The sequence below is a fragment of the Pseudophryne corroboree genome, chromosome 2 (genome assembly GCF_028390025.1).
Source record: "Pseudophryne corroboree isolate aPseCor3 chromosome 2, aPseCor3.hap2, whole genome shotgun sequence".
Classification (NCBI taxonomy): Eukaryota; Metazoa; Chordata; class Amphibia; order Anura; family Myobatrachidae; genus Pseudophryne; species Pseudophryne corroboree.
In genome coordinates, this window is record NC_086445.1 from 651,899,635 (window position 1) to 651,920,712 (window position 21,078).

Consider the following 21,078-nt stretch of genomic DNA (forward strand, 5'->3'; position numbering starts at 1 on the left):
GAGGTAGGCTTGAGAAATGGTCAAGAACGTGGCAACTACAGTTTAATGCTAAAAAAGGCAAAATCATGCACTTGGGTCTCAAAAACCCAAAGGCTAAATATAGTATCAAGGGTACTGTAATGGAAACTACTGAGGAGGAAAGGGATTTAGGAGTCGCTATTTCAAGTGACTTGAAGGCAGGAAAGCAATGCAACAAGGCAACGAGAAAGGCAAGTCAGATGCTTGGTTGCATCGGGAGAGGAATTAGTAGCAGGAAAAAAGAAGTGATAATGCCACTGTATAGGTCATTGGTGCAGCCCCATCTGGAATACTGTGTCCAGTTCTGGAGACCATATCTCCAGAAAGATATAAATACATTAGAGTACAAAGAAGGGCAACTAAAATGGTGCATGGCCTACATCACAAAACTTACCCGGAAAGGCTAAAAGATCTTAACATGTATAGTTTGGTGGAGAGAAGGGAAAGGGGGGACATGATAGAAACTTTCAAATATATCAAGGGTCTTAAAGTTCAGGAGGGAAACATTCTCCGAAGGAAGAGAAGTATTAGAACTCGAGGACATAGACTGAGACTGGACAGGGGGGGGGGGGGGGGGGGGGAGGTTCAGGGGGAATTTAAGGAAAAATTACTTCACAGAAAGGGTAGTGGATAATAAGATTTTACTTACCGATAAATCTATTTCTCGGAGTCCGTAGTGGATGCTGGGGTTCCTGAAAGGACCATGGGGAATAGCGGCTCCGCAGGAGACAGGGCACAAAAAGTAAAGCTTTTCCAGATCAGGTGGTGTGCACTGGCTCCTCCCCCTATGACCCTCCTCCAGACTCCAGTTAGGTACTGTGCCCGGACGAGCGTACACAATAAGGGAGGATTTTGAATCCCGGGTAAGACTCATACCAGCCACACCGTACAACTTGTGATCTAAACCCAGTTAACAGTATGATAACAGCGGAGCCTCTGAAAGATGGCTTCCTTCAACAATAACCCGAATTAGTTAACAATAACTATGTACAATTATTGCAGATAATCCGCACTTGGGATGGGCGCCCAGCATCCACTACGGACTCCGAGAAATAGATTTATCGGTAAGTAAAATCTTATTTTCTCTATCGTCCTAGTGGATGCTGGGGTTCCTGAAAGGACCATGGGGATTATACCAAAGCTCCCAAACGGGCGGGAGAGTGCGGATGACTCTGCAGCACCGAATGAGAGAACTCCAGGTCCTCCTTAGCCAGAGTATCAAATTTGTAAAATTTTACAAACGTGTTCTCCCCTGACCACGTAGCTGCTCGGCAAAGTTGTAATGCCGAGACCCCTCGGGCAGCCGCCCAAGATGAGCCCACCTTCCTTGTGGAGTGGGCCTTTACAGATTTAGGCTGTGGCAGGCCTGCCACAGAATGTGCAAGTTGGATTGTGCTACAGATCCAACGAGCAATCGTCTGCTTAGACGCAGGAGCACCCATCTTGTTGGGTGCATACAATATAAACAACGAGTCAGATTTTCTGACTCCAGCTGTCCTTGCAATATATATTTTTAATGCTCTGACAACGTCCAGTAACTTGGAGTCCTCCAAGTCACTTGTAGCCGCAGGCACTACAATAGGCTGGTTCAGATGAAATGCTGACACCACCTTAGGGAGAAAATGCGGACGAGTCCGCAGTTCTGCCCTGTCCGAATGGAAAATCAGATATGGGCTTTTGTAAGATAAAGCTGCCAGTTCTGACACTCTCCTGGCCGAAGCCAGGGCTAGAAGCATGGTCACTTTCCATGTGAGATATTTCAAATCCACCTTCTTTAGTGGTTCAAACCAATGAGATTTTAGAAAGTCCAAAACCACATTGAGATCCCACGGTGCCACTGGAGGCACCACAGGAGGCTGTATATGTAGCACTCCCTTAACAAAGGTCTGGACTTCAGGGACTGAAGCCAATTCTTTTTGAAAGAAAATCGACAGGGCCGAAATTTGAACCTTAATAGATCCCAATTTGAGACCCAGACAATCCTGATTGCAGGAAATGTAGGAATCGACCCAGTTGAAATACCTCCGTCGGAGCACTCCGATCTTCGCACCACGCAACATATTTTCGCCAAATTCGGTGATAATGTTGCACGGTTACTTCCTTCCTTGCTTTAATCAAAGTAGGAATGACTTCTTCCGGCATGCCTTTTTCCTTTAGGATCCGGCGTTCAACCGCCATGCCGTCAAACGCAGCCGCGGTAAGTCTTGAAACAGACAGGGACCCTGCTGAAGCAAGTCCCTCCTTAGAGGTAGAGGCCACGGATCTTCCGTGATCATCTCTTGAAGTTCCGGGTACCAAGTCCTTCTTGGCCAATCCGGAACCACTAGTATCGTCCTTACGCCTCTTTGCCGTATAATTCTCAATACTTTTGGTATGAGAGGCAGAGGAGGAAACACATACACCGACTGGTACACCCAAGGCGTTACCAGCGCGTCCACAGCTATTGCCTGCGGATCTCTTGACCTGGCGCAATACCTGTCCAGTTTTTTGTTGAGGCGAGACGCCATCATGTCCACCATTGGTCTTTCCCAACGGGTTACCAGCAAGTGGAAGACTTCTGGATGAAGTCCCCACTCTCCCGGGTGAAGATCGTGTCTGCTGAGGAAGTCTGCTTCCCAGTTGTCCACTCCCGGGATGAACACTGCTGACAGTGCTATCACATGATTCTCTGCCCAGCGAAGAATCCTTGCAGCTTCTGCCATTGCACTCCTGCTTCTTGTGCCGCCCTGTCTGTTCACATGGGCGACTGCCGTGATGTTGTCCGACTGGATCAACACCGGTTTTCCCTGAAGCAGAGGTTCTGCCTGGCTTAGAGCATTGTATATTGCTCTTAGTTCCAGAATGTTTATGTGAAGAGACGTTTCCAGGCTCGTCCATACTCCCTGGAAGTTTCTTCCTTGTGTGACTGCTCCCCAGCCTCTCAGGCTGGCGTCCGTGGTCACCAGGATCCAATCCTGTATGCCGAATCTGCGGCCCTCCAATAGATGAGCACTCTGCAACCACCACAGAAGAGACACCCTTGTCCTTGGAGACAGGGTTATCCGCAGGTGCATCTGAAGATGCGACCCTGACCATTTGTCCAACAGATCCCTTTGGAAAATTCTTGCGTGGAATCTGCCGAATGGAATTGCTTCGTAAGAAGCCACCATTTTTCCCAGGACTCTTGTGCATTGATGTACAGACACCTTTCCTGGTTTTAGGAGGTTCCTGACAAGCTCGGATAACTCCTTGGCTTTTTCCTCCGGGAGAAAAACCTTTTTCTGAACCGTGTCCAGAATCATCCCTAGGAACAGCAGACGAGTTGTCGGCATTAACTGGGATTTTGGAATATTCAGAATCCACCCGTGCTGTTTTAGCACTTCTTGCGACAGTGCTAATCCCATCTCTAGCTGTTCTCTGGACCTTGCCCTTATTAGGAGATCGTCCAAGTATGGGATAATTAATATGCCTTTTCTTCGAAGAAGAATCATCATCTCGGCCTTTACCTTTGTAAAGACCCGAGGTGCCGTGGACAATCCGAACGGCAGCGTCTGAAACTGATAGTGACAGTTTTGTACAACGAACCTGAGGTACCCCTGGTGTGAGGGGTAAATTGGAACGTGGAGATACGCATCCTTGATGTCCAAGGATACCATAAAGTCCCCCTCTTCCAGGTTCGCTATCACTGCTCTGAGTGACTCCATCTTGAACTTGAACTTCTTTATGTACAGGTTCAAGGACTTCAGATTTAGAATAGGCCTTACCGAGCCATCCGGCTTCGGTACCACAAAAAGAGTGGAATAATACCCCTTCCCTTGTTGTAGAAGAGGTACCTTGACTATCACCTGCTGAGAGTACAGCTTGTGAATGGCTTCCAAAACCGTCTCCCTTTCGGAGGGGGACGTTGGTAAAGCAGACTTCAGGAAACGGCGAGGTGGATCTGTCTCTAATTCCAACCTGTACCCCTGAGATATTATCTGCAGGATCCAGGGATCTACCTGCGAGTGAGCCCACTGCGCGCTGTAATTTTTGAGACGACCACCCACCGTCCCCGAGTCCGCTTGAGAAGCCCCAGCGTCATGCTGAGGCTTTTGTAGAAGCCGGGGAAGGCTTCTGTTCCTGGGACGGAGCTGCCTGTTGCTGTCTCTTCCCTCGACCTCTGCCTCGTGGCAGATATGAATAGCCCTTTGCTCTCTTATTTTTAAAGGAACGAAAGGGCTGCGGTTGAAAAGTCGGTGCCTTTTTCTGTTGGGGAGTGACTTGAGGTAGAAAGGTGGATTTCCCGGCTGTAGCCGTGGCCACCAAATCTGATAGACCGACTCCAAATAACTCCTCCCCTTTATACGGCAAAACTTCCATATGTCGTTTTGAATCCGCATCGCCTGTCCACTGTCGCGTCCATAAAGCTCTTCTGGCCGGAATGGACATAGCACTTACCCGTGATGCCAGTGTGCAGATATCCCTCTGTGCATCACGCATATAAAGAAATGCATCCTTTATTTGTTCTAACGACAGTAAAATATTGTCCCTGTCCAGGGTATCAATATTTTCAATCAGGGACTCTGACCAAACTACCCCAGCACTGCACATCCAGGCAGTCGCTATAGCTGGTCGTAGTATAACACCTGCATGTGTGTATATACTTTTTTGGATATTTTCCATCCTCCTATCTGATGGATCTTTAAGTGCGGCCGTCTCAGGAGAGGGTAACGCCACTTGTTTAGATAAGCGTGTTAGCGCCTTGTCCACCCTAGGAGGTGTTTCCCAGCGCTCCCTAACCTCTGGCGGGAAAGGGTATAATGCCAATAATTTCTTTGAAATTATCAGCTTTTTATCAGGGGCAACCCACGCTTCATTACACACGTCATTTAATTCTTCTGATTCAGGAAAAACTATAGGTAGTTTTTTCACACCCCACATAATACCCTGTTTAGTGGTACCTGTAGTATCAGCTAAATGTAACGCCTCCTTCATTGCCAAAATCATATAACGTGTGGCCCTACTGGAAAATACGGTTGATTCGTCACCGTCACCACTGGAGTCAGTGCCTGTGTCTGGGTCTGTGTCGACCGACTGAGGCAAAGGGCGTTTCACAGCCCCTGACGGTGTTTGAGTCGCCTGGACAGGCACTAATTGATTGTCCGGCCGTCTCATGTCGTCAAACGACTGCTTTAGCGTGTTGACACTATCCCGTAGTTCCATAAATAAAGGCATCCATTCTGGTGTCGACTCCCTAGGGGGTGACATCCTCATATTTGGCAATTGCTCCGCCTCCACACCAATATCGTCCTCATACATGTCGACACACACGTACCGACACACAGCAGACACACAGGGAATGCTCCTAACGAAGACAGGACCCACTAGCCCTTTGGGGAGACAGAGGGAGAGTTTGCCAGCACACACCAAAAGCGCTATATATAACAGGGATAGCCTTATAATAAGTGCTCCCTTATAGCTGCTTTATATATATCAAAATATCGCCATAAATTTGCCCCCCCTCTCTGTTTTACCCTGTTTCTGTAGTGCAGTGCAGGGGAGAGACCTGGGAGCCGTCCTGACCAGCGGAGCTGTGAGAGGAAATGGCGCCGTGTGCTGAGGAGATAGGCCCCGCCCCTTTTCCGGCGGGCTCGTCTCCCGCTATTTAGTGAATCCAGGCAGGGGTTAAATATCTCCATATAGCCTCTGGGGGCTATATGTGAGGTATTTTTAGCCTTTATATAGGTTACATTTGCCTCCCAGGGCGCCCCCCCCCAGCGCCCTGCACCCTCAGTGACTGCGTGTGAAGTGTGCTGAGAGGAAAATGGCGCACAGCTGCAGTGCTGTGCGCTACCTTTAGAAGACTGCAGGAGTCTTCAGCCGCCGATTCTGGACCTCTTCTGACTTCAGCATCTGCAAGGGGGCCGGCGGCGCGGCTCCGGTGACCATCCAGGCTGTACCTGTGATCGTCCCTCTGGAGCTGATGTCCAGTAGCCAAGAAGCCAATCCATCCTGCACGCAGGTGAGTTCACTTCTTCTCCCCTCAGTCCCTCGTTGCAGTGATCCTGTTGCCAGCAGGACTCACTGTAAAATAAAAAACCTAAGCTAAACTTTTTCTAAGCAGCTCTTTAGGAGAGCCACCTAGATTGCACCCTTCTCGGCCGGGCACAAAAATCTAACTGGAGTCTGGAGGAGGGTCATAGGGGGAGGAGCCAGTGCACACCACCTGATCTGGAAAAGCTTTACTTTTTGTGCCCTGTCTCCTGCGGAGCCGCTATTCCCCATGGTCCTTTCAGGAACCCCAGCATCCACTAGGACGATAGAGAAAAGTGGAATAGCCTCCCATCAGAGGTAGTAGAGGCTAAGACTGTAGACCAATTTAAACATGCTTGGGATAGGCATATGATTATCCTTACAAAGAATTAAGGTTCAAAAAGGGTTGCGATTACCTAAAGGATAAAAAAAAAAGGGGCAGACTAAATGGGCCAAGTGGTTCTTATCTGCCGTCAAATTCTATGTTTCTAATTACGGCAGGCAGAGCTCCCTTTTACACATTACGGCAGGCAGAGCTCCCTTTTACACATTACGGCAGGCAGAGTCACCATTTGCACATTACGGCAGGCAGAATCACCATTTGCACATTACGGCAGGCAGAGCTCCCTTTTACACATTAGGCAGGCTGAGTTCCCATTTACACATTAGGCAGGCAGAGTCACAACCCTAAATATCCTGCGAATACCACTGTTCTTGCACACTTTCACCCATTCCCTCCTCTCCCATGCTGTGCCAACTTTACCTTATGGCTTATACCACGGAGCGGCATCCCAGCTATACCTCCCTTCAGACTGCAGGAGCCGAGGGAGGAGGCGGATCTCAACCTCCACGGGCGCTGCACACAGAGATAGGAGTTATCCGGTGCTGCTGTAAGCTCCTGTGGGTAGCAGGGAGGAAGGGGGGGGGGGGTGCGGCTCAGTGTTACCATGAGACACGGGGGGGCATTACTCGCGGCTTCCACAGACACAACCCTTCCTGCAGCTGCACCTTAAGCTCCAGCTTGGGCAGGAGGGGAGGCGGAGCTGACACCCAGGCACTGGCGCAGCGGCGCTGTCTAGTATAGCTTGTGGTGGCGGCTGGTTGCGCCCCAGGTCATCCTGCGCTGTGTGCGAGGCGCTCAGCGCACATACCTAGTTAAGGCCCTGTGCCTCACCATGGTATTCTGATCCGTGGGTTTAGTGTACAAAGTAGTAAACTTGTTATTTTTAACAGATATGTACGTCCAAAAGATGTATATCAGTATAACTAGACAACATCATTGATTGATTAGGGCTGGTAAATGCATTGTGCAAAATCGATAACCACCTCCAATTCAGCCCTATCACCGGACCAAAAGATGATAAAATCATCAGTATAGTGGAAATATAGTTTATTATCCGCCACATCCTTATTTGCAAAAAACAAAACAAAACAAAAAAAACAGATTATATTCCTCCTCACACATAAAGGCATTGGTAAACGATGGGGCTATGGATGAACTCATCTTGCAGCCAGTCAACTGTCTGCAGAACTTTCCATCAAACAAAAAAATCATTATGACTCAAGGTAAATTCTAAAAGGGATGCAGTAGTCACTATACCAGCAGTTAGGATCCCGGTGTTCAGGAGACAGAAGACGCAATCCCGTCAGCCGGTGAAATACAGACCCTTGGAATCCTGACAACCGTGTCCACGCCACCAACAGAATGGGAATAGAAACTGTGGCGAGCGAAGCGGGATTCTAGCAGACAGGATGTTGCTGTTGGTATAGTGACAGCCGGCATCCCGTCTGCCAGGATATCATATGTATCCCTTCCAAAAGGGTTAGGAAAAATTCTACATCAGGCCCATTATAGTGAGGGTTATTGACAATCAGATGCTTAATTGCTTGCAGCCCCGCATGGTGTGGTATACAAGTATACAAACTGGTCAGGTCTATTGTGGCAAGTAAAGTATTATCCGATATAGGGGTCTATTCAATTGATGTCGGATCCTTTCCGATGGAAAGGATCAGACAGTTCAGTATTCAATTTGGAGGCCAAATCCGACAGGCTTTGTCCGTTTCCGACAATGTCAATCCAACTTTTTTTTAAAGTCTGCTTGACATTGTTGAAAACCGACCAAAAACCTGGAAATCCAACAGAACATGTGGATCCACAGCTAATCCACGTGTTTTCCGTCAAGTCGGAAAAACGGCAGCCCCGTTGAATAGGGTAAAAAAAGGTCGGAAACTGTCGTCTTTCCGAATAGAATTTAATAGACCCCACAGACTGAATATCTAGGAACTTTCTTATAACATACTAGAATCTTTTAGATGTGTGAATGTATTCTGCACACATGGTTGTAGGTATGCATCCAGAAAAATGGAAATATGTTCACACAGAGACCCCCTGGCAGAAATAGGTCTGCCAGGAGGTCTCTGTGAGTCCTTGTGGATCTTGGGTATAGTGTAAAACACCGGCACAACTAGACAATCAATCACCAACTTTCTACAAATCTCCGAAATACCACTACACACAGCACGCTGTAATAAGGTACAGTATCTAATTCCTGCTTGTAAGAGACAATAGGATCACTGCTAAGGCAACTATAGGTATCCACATCATCCAAAGGTCTGTAACATCCAACCTTATAATCAGAAATATCCCTCACCACTACTGACCCTCCCATATCTGCACCCCATATAGTATATTGCCATTTGCCCAGATCATATAGAGCCTGACGCTCCTCTCTGTTTAAATTATGATAAATAGGGGCTTGGTTGTATCGGCGCTGGGCCGATGATTCTACCATCCTAAACAACGTTTTCATGGATGGGTTCTAAGACACAGGCTCAAACTGTTATTTGTGCCCCAGTTTCTGAATTTGTACTGGTGTTTTTACCAAAATGTTCTCTCAGTTTAAGTTTTCGTTGCAATTTAAACGTTCAATCTTCCAGCGGAAATATTCAGGACAGTGGTTGGAGATATAAGACAACCCCATTCTTAATACTTTACTTTTAGTCACTGTTAATGGGGTTGATTAATTCCTCTTGCCTCTCGGTGGGCCTGGCTCCTTGCTTGCCTCCACGTCTGTCTGTCCCTTATCGTGTATTTCATTCTCGGCCCGCAACTCCTGCACAGGTGCTGCCCCCTAAACTGGCATCACGTGGCTGGGAGGTGAGCACGCTTTTTATAGATTGATCATCGGTCTCACTAGCTGAAGTACTGGAATTTCTCTTAAACAAAGTATGTCTATGATTAAATGTAATGCTAACTTTAGGATTTGGGCCAGGATTATGAATTAGAAACAGGGCTGATATTCTTACATGTGGGACACTAGGTAAGTATGTGTGAGTGTGTACACACTCACACATACTTACCTAGTGTCCCACGCAGCACCTTGCTCTCCTTGTCCACATAGAATCCATTAGCGTACCTGTAAAAAAAAAAAAAAAAAAAAACAAACCCACACACAAACCCAAAACACTCACCTAGAATCCTGTGTAGATCGAATGCCGGGACCCCCGTGACTCCTGTCATTAGAGGACCCGGCAGCCAATCAGGGATCGCCACGTCATAGCGCTCTCCTGACTGGCTGTGTGCTCATGGCCTGTGAATCAGGCGGATCACACTGGCTATATTGGAGGATAGCGGTCCTCCATTATAGTCGATGGTGGGAAAATTGCGATCTGCGGTAGACCGCGAGGTTAATTGAGGTCACCCAAAAGAGATTTTCATTGTTTGCAATAGGACAGCATATGGATGCAATTTTTCACTTACGATTTTTGGTATACGTTAAAAATATGCAATTTTGATCAAAATTGAAAGCTATTACATTTGCGATTTTCGGAAAACGTACAAATTTGCGGTAAAAATAGCACGTTTTCTAAAATTGCACCCTATTACATTTAGCCTTATATATCAATATAAGGAGTTACCACCTTGGGTTGCTGCTCTTAGTGATTGTTTTTTGTTTTTAAAAACATTTTGCCTACATAATTCAAGTATCAATGACAATATGCCTTTATACCCCATAAAATTCTGTCTGCACTGTAATGGCTTTTCATTACAGATTCACATCTATGCACTTATATTTTAAGACTTTTAAGACTACTCCTCTTAACACAATATCATAGTTATACTTCTATTTACCTGCAGTTTGAAAAATGTCACAATTTTGGACGACCTCCATAGCTACTTTGTTTTCCTCCCAGTGTCCCTCATCCATAACATCTCTTCTTGAACTCCATCCCCCTTACATCACTGTCACCTTTTTCTCCCCTAGTTTCCTCCACCTCCTCCTACCCTGCTCCACTCCTGTCTCCATTTCACCCCTCTACTTCCCTCCCCCCACCTCTCCCATCCCTGCATTTTCATTCTCCTCTCCCACTATGGTCCTACTACCTTACTACTAAGATAGTCCTATAGGGGAGGCATCCAGCCTTTAGGAATATGCACCAGGCACACCCTTTATATATATATCAACCAACCACTGAAAAAAGAGTTTTATGGTAAGAACTTACCTTTGTTAAAACTCTTTCTGCGAGGTACACTGGGCTCCACAAGGAGAGACATTGGGGTGTAGAGTAGGATCTTGATCCGAAGCACCAACAGGCTCAAAAGCTTTGACCTTTTTCCCAAGATGCATTGCGCCGCCTCCTATATCACCCCGCCTCCGTGCACAGAAGCTCAGTGATGTTAACCAGCCCAATGCAGTAGCAAGTAAGAGACGTGCCACAAACACCACACTCTCCCGACAGGAGAAGTGTCAGTGGCTAATGCCATGCCAACCCAAAGAAGCTAAATGCGTCAGGGTGGGCGCCTTGTGGAGCCCAGTGTACCTCGCAGAAAGAGTTTTAACAAAGGTAAGTTCTTACCATAAAACTTGTTTTCTGCTGCGGGGTACACTGGGCTCCATAAGGATAGACATTGGGGATGTCCTAAAGCAGTTCCTTATGGGAGGGGACGCACTGTAGCGGGCACAAGAACCCGGCGTCCAAAGGAAGCATCCTGGGAAGCGGCGGTATCGAAGGCATAGAACCTAATGTACGTGTTCACTGAGGACCACGTAGCCGCCATGCACAATTGTTCAAGGGTCGCACCACGGCGGGCCGCCCAAGAAGGTCCAACAGACCAAGTAGAATGGGCCTTAATGTGATCGGGAGCAGAGAGACCAGCCTTCACATAAGCATGTGCAATCACCATTCTAATCCATCTGGCCAGAGTTTGCTTGTGAGCAGGCCAGCCCCGTTTGGGTTTCACAAACACAACAAAAAGAGAATCAGATTTCCTAATAGGAGCAGTTCTCTTCACATAGATACGGAGAGCCCGTACCACATCCAAAGACCGCTCTTTGGGAGACAGATCAGGAGAAACAAGTGCCGGAACTACAATCTCCTGATTAAGGTGGAACGAAGAAACCACCTTAGGTAGATAGCCGGGACGAGTCCTAAGAACAGCCTGGTCACTGTGAAATATCAGATATGGGGAACTACAGGACAAGGCACCCAAATCCAACACTCTTCTAGCTGAAACAATAGCCAGCAGAAAAACCACCTTAAGGGAAAGCCACTTAAGGTCAGCTGAACCAAGAGGTTCAAACGGAGACTCTTGTAAAGCCTCCAAAACCACAGACAAGTCCCAAGGAGCCACAGGCGGTACATAGGGAGGTTGGATACGCAACACGCCCTGAGTAATGGTATGCACATCAGGTAAGGTCACAATTTTTCTCTGAAACCACACCGACAAGGCAGATATTTGAACCTTGAGGGAGGCCAGACGCAGGCCTAAGTCCAGGCCCTGCTGAAGAAAAGCCAACAACTAGACTATACTGAACTTGGAGGCGTCATAATCGTTCGATGTGCACCAAACAAAGTAAGAATGCCAGACCCTATAGTAAATCCGAGCCGGTTTCCGGGCCCGCAACATAGTTTGAATGAACGCCTCAGAAAACCCTTTAGCCCTTAAGACGGAAGCTTCAAGAACCACGCCGTCAAAGACAGCCAGGCTAGGTCCTGGTAGACACAGGGGCCCTGAACGAGGAGGTCTGGGCGTTGTGGAAGTAGAATTGGACACTCTGAAGATGGGCCTTGCAGGTCTGAGAACCAGTGCCGTCTGGGCCACGCTGGAGCTATGAGAAGCAGAATTCCTTTTTCTTGCTTGAACTTCCGAATTACGCTGGGCAGGAGTGACACCGAAGGGAACAAGTACAGCAGCCGAAACCTCCACGGTACCGCCAGCGCATCCACGAATGCTGCTTGAGGATCCCTTGTCCTTGCTCCGAAGACCGGAACCTTGTGATTGTGTCGAGACGCCATCAGATCTACCTCTGGAAGGCCCCACCTTTCCACTAGGAGTTGAAACACTTCTGCATGGAGGCCCCACTCGCCGGCATGCACGTCCTGATGACTGAGAAAGTCCGCTTCCCAATTCAGGACTCCCGGAATAAATATTGCCGATATGGCCGGTAGATGGCGTTCTGCCCACTGTAGAATCCGTGAGACTTCCTTCATTGCTAGGCGGCTTCGCGTGCTGCCTTGATGATTTATGTAAGTCACTGTGGTGGCGTTGTCCGACTGTACTTGAACAGGATGGTTCTGAATTAAATGCTGGGCTAGGTTCAAGGCATTGAAGACCGCCCGCAACTCCAGAATACTGATCGAGAGGAGGGACTCCTCCTTGATCCACCGCCCCTGAAGGGAGTGTTGCTCCAACACCGCGTCCCAACCTCTTAGACTGGCATCTGTCGTCAACAGGACCCAGTCGGATATCCAGAACGGACGGCCCCTGCACAGTTGTTGGTCCCGGAGCCACCAGAGCAGCGACAGACGGATCTCCGGAGTCAATGAGATCATTTGAGACCTGATCCGGTGAGGCAGGCCGTCCATTTGGCTAGAATCAGCCTCTGGAGAGGGCGAGAGTGAAATTGAGCGTACTCCACCATGTCGAATGCTGACACCATGAGGCTCAGCACCTGCATCACTGAATGTATCGACACTTGCGGACGAGATAGGAAGCAACGAATCCTGTCCTGAAGTTTCAGGACTTTCTCCTGAGACAAGAACAACCGCTGGTTGAGTGTGTCCAATAGTGCTCCCAGATGCACCATGCTCTGAGCAGGGATCAGGGATGACTTCTTCCAGTTGATGAGCCACCCGTGGGCTTGCAGAAACCGGACCGTCACATCTAGATGACGCAGGAGAAGTTCTGGGGAATTTGCCAGGCTTAACAAGTCGTCCAAATACGGCAGTATCCTGACCCCTTGACGGCAGAGTACCACCGTCATCACCGCCATGACTTTTGTAAAGACTCGCGGAGCCGTTGTTAAACCAAAACGTAACGCCCGAAACTGGTAATGGCAGTTACCAATCGCAAATCTCAGGTATTGCTGATGAGACACTGCTATAGGAATATGCAGGTAAGCATCCTGTATATCCAGGGAGACCATGAAGTTCCAAGGTTAGAACTATAGAGCGAAGGGTTTCCATCCGGAACCTGGAAACCTTCACAAACCTGTTCAATGCCTTGAGGTTGAGAATGGGCCGGGAGGACCCATTCTGTTTCGGGACTAGAAACAGCGGAGAATAGTACCCCCGGGCCCCTCTGCGCAAGAGGCACCTGTACTATGACTCCTGTATCCAGGAGGGTCTGTACCACCGAATGTAGAGAGTGTTTGCCTTTGTCTTGTCCAACGGGACATCTGTCTGGCAAAATCGATGAGGGGGTCGGTTTTTGAAGGCTATGGGTATACCCTAGAAGCCGGCCCCCCACCCTGGGATCCCCCAGAGGGAGGCCCGCCCCGTCATCCGGCAGGCTTATCTGTCTTGGAAGCTGGCTGACGGGCCGCCCAGGCTCTTTTGGGCTTCGGCTTACCAGGTTTGGAAGTGCGGGCCTGCTTGTTGTACGCCTGACCTTTTGCTTTACCTGAAGGACGAAAGGGGCGAAAGGAAGTACCTTTAGCATTCGACACAGAAGGAGCAGTACTTGGCTACTGCCAAAACTGCCTGTCTGCCAAGTCAGCCACAATCTTATTTAAATCCTCCCCAAACAGAATATCTCCCTTAAAAGAGAGTACCTCAAGGGTTTTTCTAGAGTCCAGATCCACAGACCAGGATCTCAGCCACAATATCCGGCGAGCCAGGACTGACGTAGTAGAGGCCTTGGCTGCCAGGATACCGGCATCAGAAGCCGCCTCTTTAATATAACGAGAAGCTGTGACAATATAAGACAAGCATTGTCTAGCATGGTCAGAGGAGATTTCAGTATCTAACTCCAAGGCCCATGCTTCAATGGTCTCTACAGCCCAAGTAGCTGCAATAGTGGGCCTGTGTGCAGCACCCGTGAGGGTGTAAATCGCTTTCAGACAACCCTCCACACGTTTATCCGTAGGCTCTTTTAGAGACGCGACGGTGGTGACCGGTAGAGCTGAGGAAACCACCATCCTAGCCACATGCGAGTCCACTGGAGGAGGCGTTTCCCAATTTTTAGACAGCTTCGGCGCGAGGGGATAGCGAGCCAGCATCTTCTTTTGAGGCACAAACTTCGTACCCGGGTTTTCCCAGGGTTCCTGATGTATATCAATTAGGTTGTCAGAGTGAGGTAAAACTTGTTTAACCACCTTCTGACGCTTGAACCTATCTGGTTTCTTAGGAGGAACGGATGGCTCGGGATCATCCGTAATCTGTAAAATTAACTTAATAGCCTCCAAAAGATCAGGAACATCCACATGTGAACCACCCTCCCCATCAGCCGTATCCGAGTCAGAACCTGTGGGGTCAGTGTAAGTGCCGTCCTCATCCGACGAGGTGTCAGTGACAGCAGTGGATTGTGAGGAGACAAGCGCTTGATTAGAGGGCCCCTTGGATGTAGGCGAGCAACGGTCAGACTTTTTAGTAGTCAGGGACTGGTTCAACTTCTTTATTTGAACAGATAAATCGTCCACCCACGGCGGTTTAGCTGCAGCGACCACAAACGGTTGCACCGGCATTGGGGGTCCCATAGGGGGTGTTCGTTTATGAACTAACGTATGCAGAAGCGTGGAAAAAGCGGCCCACGGCGGGTCATTATTTGCCCCCGTTGCCACCGTCCCACTGGGGGGCAAGGAGCCCCCAGAACCAGAGCCCAAAGCTGCTATATTCTCCTCATAGGTATCTGCGGCTTCAGCAACACCGGCAGTGTGTTCAGCCCCAGAACCGTTACCCTCAGAAGCAGACATAATATAACTTGCAGTATCAGGTAACACAGTACAATTTGTCAGCAGCACAATACCTCTAGCCCAAACCCCTGCGCAGTGTAGTCAGCACCAGCAGAGATAAAGGAGAGATATGGTGACTAAATCAAAGAAAAATACGTAATACAGTATATCTTTGTGAAAATCCTATATTAGATAAAACCTGACGCACCAAGCCCCCTCAGGTTATAGAATATAGGGATAGCAGGTTGAGTGAAAGACACGAAATGGACACCACTCAGCTATCAAATGCACACACAAATAGTCACAGTCTGTACAATGCAGAGGTTATTACTAACAATAATACTGCACCGGACTAGCTTACACAGCTATATAACAATAGATATAAAACTGCACAGTAAGAACTGGATTTATATCACAGGGTAATTGTACTAGGAAACCCAGACTAAGTGCACTCTTTCTTAACTAGCACGGACTAAAAAAGGCAGGTAGAATACTTAAGTGTCTTGTAAAGGCACAGCGCTGACAACCAGGTGGCTTTACACAGGAGGATTTGCCCAAGCAGTCCCAGGAACAGTGAGCTGAGGGATAATGGCGCCGTAGACACTGCTTGGGAGTGAGGGAGAGACAGATATGCAGCTCCAGGGCGAGAACATTTGCGGGAAATGGCGCCCTGGGGCTGGAGCTCCAGGTCTAAGCCTTATCCCCTCTGCTAGCAAAACCACCGGGTACTGCGGGCTACTTGTAGAAAAGGTTTAGAGAGAAAACCTGACCTGCACCCATGCCCTGGTGATCTAGTGGGATCGCCTGTACTGCCACAGTGTCCACTGCCAGCGTGCGCGGCCCGCCTCCCACCGGCCGCGCCAGATCGCGATAAAGTGCGGGTCTCGCGAGCGGGACCCACTTACCTCCTCCCGAAGTGCGGCCACGTGATCCCGGAGAGCCCCAGCCGTGTGTGACTAACTTGGAAGAAAACCGTAGCCTCCTGCTGTAGGTACCCGGCAACCAGGGCACGGGAGTGTACAGCGCCGCTGGGGGAAGAGATGGAGCTGCAGCAGGCAATGTCTACTGACATCAAGCACAATCTGTGCCTCTGCTGCAGCCCTTGTAGTCTTCTTTTTCCTCAGAAAATACTTTTCTAGAGCTGCTGTCAGCAGCTCTTCCTGTTACATGCGCCAACTACAAACTGAGCTCCTGTGCACGGAGGCGTGGTGATATAGGAGGCGGCGCTATGCATCTTGGGAAGAAGGTCAAAGCTTTTGAGCCTGTTGGTGCTTCGGATCAAGATCCTACTCTACACCCCAATGTCTAACCTTGTGGAGCCCAGTGTACCCCGCAGCAGAAAGAAAAAATTACTGTATGAGTGCAGTACACAATTGTATTAGGTTGGAGGTGCACCTGAAAGCAAGATACAATGTTCAGTTAGGGGTTTGGAAAGACCACTAGTCAGTCTTCGCCAAGGAAAGCATTCTTGGTGGCGCACTCTTTTTTTTTTTTAAGTTAAATTTGAAGTTAAATCCACAATACAACAAAAGAGTGCGCTACCAAGAAAGCCTTCCTTGGCGAAAACAGACTAGTGGTTTTTCCAACCTCCTATCTGTACCTTACAACTAAGCCCTGCTCCCTCCCTGTCATCTCTCCTCTCCCTCTTTCACGTCGCAGCATTCCTGATAATCTCATCCACATCACTTGATCTGGTCTTCACATTGTTGTGATACTTCTGATTATACCAGTTCTCCATTCCCTTTCTCCAGCTTTCATCTTCTCACCTTTATCTCTCTCCTTCTCCACATCCCAAAGCTACTATCACCAAGCCCATCACCAAGCTTTTTCCTTATACAACGTCTCCAGCGGTATCTACACACCCTCTCAGATCCACACCTCAACCCTGGCATTCAAAATGCACCAGATACTGTACTTGCAAAAGTGTTCACAAACCACTGAGTGAGTGGAGGAAACTCCAATACAGATTTCATCCATTTCAAATTTATGCTCTCAATCTACAGTGCTGCCCCCCACTCTCTTTAAACTGTTAAGCTTCAAACCAGAAAGCATTTCTTATGTTTAACACTAATGTAATGTTAAATGTTTCTAAATCTGAATGACCGATTAAAACTGACAAGAGGAAGACTTTGGCACAATTGGTCAGCTTAACAAATGTTCCAACAATTGAATTGAAACCAACATTACCTGTTTATCAATTATAGAGAACACAGCTTGGATTGTGTGTGTATCTATCCATCTACACACACACTGTACAGATGTGTGCTCAAACACCTAGCCTCAATATGCCTTGCAGTACGAGATGCTGTCGAGAGTGAGCTGCCAGTTCCTAGTGTCGAGCATCTTTTTGCAGAACTTCTATTGGGAAAAAAGCTGTGGCTGCAACATGCTAGCACTTCATATACAGATATAGAAACTCAGTCGCAAACAGCTGCGAACAAGACACATTTTTGGGGAGAAAAACAAAACGACACAATAAAGATACCAGACGCTAGCAAAGTCTCTCAGGACCTGGTGCACTGTGAGGGACTCTTTGGTGTGACTGCATCAATGATGTATGAGGACACATCTGTAGGTTAATGCTTTTACACAACTATTTTGCCTAAGTGATGACAAACCTCTAATTGTATGAAAGGTGTGCTAGGCTAACCTTAAGCTAGCAATGTAAAAGAGCTAACATTCAACTGATAAATTCATAACCCAAATTTGAATTTTAGTGTCCTGTACTTGTAAAAAAGAAGCATAAATATTAGAAAAACCACACCTGAAAGGTCTGTTCACAAAGCTATGTACATTTATATATCTATAAAAAATGATTAATAAACCCTAACACTTAGAAATCAATTTGAACAAGACACCTACACCTTTTTGTCACTGTACAAAAAATATTTTTGACATGCTTAAAATTCTACTGCACCATGATACATGACTGCAATTTCCAGAAATAGTACTGGAGAAGCACTGAAACACTCACCTCTTGAACTAATGGTTGCTGAAATAGTGGAATTAGTGGATTAGTCCTTGGTATGTCAATATGAATCTGCAAAGTAAAAAAAAAAAGTACCAATGTGTTATACCAAAAACATGTATTACCCAATAGAAAAATATTATGATCATTATCGTTCCAAAAATCTGTATTTTATGTCCATATAGGCCCTTTTCCTAGAGGTCTAAAGGTACGTACACACGGTGCGATGTGCATAGCACCCGACACTGACTATGCGATGTGGCTGGAGCCCGGCACCACAGATATAGTAAATGTTGGGCTGCCTGCACAGTCTACTTTTTCTTGTGATCTCGATGCCACGGGACCGCACATCGCTAGCTATATACACACAGTGCGATATGCACTATATTTTCCTGCGATATGGACTATATAGTCCATATCGCAAGGAAAATCGCACCATGTGTATGCACCTTTAAACTTACAACAAATACAGTGTAAATTTGTCATTAACAGCTATTGAGCGCTCTAACACCCCCGTGCGGTCATTTCTTCACATTTGGGCTAGTCACATCCCTACATAAGAGCAATGTTTTTTTTTTTTTTAAGTGGTGTCCACACAAATTATAGCCGATTTCGAGACTGTATCTACAGAAAAAAAAAACATTAGTATTCGTCATTCTAAATACATCAAAAAATAAGAATTTACTTACCGATAATTCTATTTCTCGTAGTCCGTAGTGGATGCTGGGGACTCCGTAAGGACCATGGGAATAGCGGCTCCGCAGGAGACTGGGCACAAAAGTAAAGCTTTAGGACTACCTGGTGTGCACTGGCTCCTCCCCCTATGACCCTCCTCCAAGCCTCAGTTAGGATACTGTGCCCGGACGAGCGTACACAATAAGGAAGGATTTTGAATCCCGGGTAAGACTCATACCAGCCACACCAATCACACCGTATAACTTGTGATCTAAACCCAGTTAACAGCATGATAACAGAGGAGCCTCTAGAAAAGATGGCTCACTACAGCAATAACCCGATTTTTGGTAACAATAACTATGTACCAGTATTGCAGACAATCCGCACTTGGGATGGGCACCCAGCATCCACTACGGACTACGAGAAATAGAATCATCGGTAAGTAAATTCTTATTTTCTCTGACGTCCTAGTGGATGCTGGGGACTCCGTAAGGACCATGGGGATTATACCAAAGCTCCCAAACGGGCGGGAGAGTGCGGATGACTCTGCAGCACCAAATGAGAGAACTCCAGGTCCTCCTCAGCCAGGGTATCAAATTTGTAGAATTTTACAAACGTATTTGCTCCTGACCAAGTAGCTGCTCGGCAAAGTTGTAAAGCCGAGACCCCTCGGGCAGCCGCCCAAGATGAGCCCACCTTCCTTGTGGAGTGGGCATTTACAGATTTTTGGCTGTGGCAGGCCTGCCACAGAATGTGCAAGCTGAATTGTACTACAAATCCAACGAGCAATAGTCTGCTTAGAAGCAGGAGCACCCAGCTTGTTGGGTGCATACAGGATAAACAGCGAGTCAGATTTTCTGACTCCAGCCGTCCTGGAAACATATATTTTCAGGGCCCAGACAACGTCTAGCAACTTGGAGTCCTCCAAGTCCCTAGTAGCCGCAGGCACCCACAATAGGTTGGTTCAGGTGAAACGCTGAAACCACCTTAGGGAGAAACTGAGGACGAGTCCTCAATTCCGCCCTGTCCGAATGGAAAATCAGATAAGGGCTTTTACAGGATAAAGCCGCCAATTCTGACACGCGCCTGGCCCAGGCCAGGGCCAACAGCATGACCACTTTCCATGTGAGATATTTTAACTCCACAGATTTAAGTGGTTCAAACCAATGTGACTTTTGGAACCCAAAACTACATTGAGATCCCAAGGTGCCACTGGAGGCACAAAAGGAGGCTGTATATACAGTACCCCTTTTACAAACGTCTGAACTTCAGGGACTGAAGCTAGTTCTTTTTGGAAGAAAATTGACAGGGCCGAAATTTGAACCTTAATGGACCCCAATTTCAGGCCCATAGACACTCCTGTTTGCAGGAAATGTAGGAATCGACCCAGTTGAAATTCCTCCGTCGGGCCTTACTGGCCTCGCACCACGCAACATATTTTCGCCAAATGCGGTGATAATGTTTTGCGGTTACATCCTTCCTGGCTTTGATCAGGATAGGGATGACTTCATCCGGAATGCCTTTTTCCTTCAGGATCCGGCGTTCAACCGCCATGCCGTCAAACGCAGCCGCGGTAAGTCTTGGAACAGACAGGGTCCCTGCTGGAGCAGGTCCCTTCTTAGAGGTAGAGGCCACGGATCCTCCGTGAGCATCTCTTGAAGTTCCGGTTACCAAGTTCTTCTTGGCCAATCCGGAGCCACGAATATAGTGCTTACTCCTCTCCATCTTATCAATCTCAGTACCTTGGGTATGAGAGGCAGAGGAGGGAACACATACACTGACTGGTACACCCACGGTGTTACCAGAGCGTCTACAGCTATTGCCTGAGGGTCCCTTGACCTGGCGCAATACCGGTCGAGTTTTTCCCAACGGTTTATAATCATGTGGAAGACTTCTGGGTGAAGTCCCCACTCTCCCGGGTGGAGGTCGTGTCTGCTGAGGAAGTCTGCTTCCCAGTTGTCCACTCCCGGAATGAATACTGCTGACAGTGCTATCACATGATTTTCCGCCCAGCGAAGAATCCTTGCAGCTTCTGCCATTGCCCTCCTGCTTCTTGTGCCACCCTGTCTGTTTACGTGGGTGACTGCCGTGATGTTGTCCGACTGGATCAACACCGGCTGACCTTGAAGCAGAGGTCTTGCTAAGCTTAGAGCATTGTAAATGGCCCTTAGCTTCAGGATATTTATGTGAAGTGATGTCTCCAGGCTTGACCATAAGCCCTGGAAATTCCTTCCCTGTGTGACTGCTCCCCAG

At 47.8% G+C, this 21,078-nt stretch overlaps 1 protein-coding gene across 2 annotated transcripts in view; it reads right to left on the reverse strand.

Moving 5' to 3' along the window:
* The window catches only part of TBC1D22B (TBC1 domain family member 22B), a 415,975-nt gene that overhangs the window by 128,291 nt on the left and 266,606 nt on the right, over nucleotides 1–21,078 (reverse strand). For both annotated transcript variants that reach the window (XM_063955013.1, XM_063955012.1), the window contains one exon: nucleotides 18,157–18,222. In XM_063955013.1, the coding sequence (XP_063811083.1) occupies nucleotides 18,157–18,222 (66 nt within the window). The remainder of the gene's footprint in view (nucleotides 1–18,156; nucleotides 18,223–21,078) is intronic.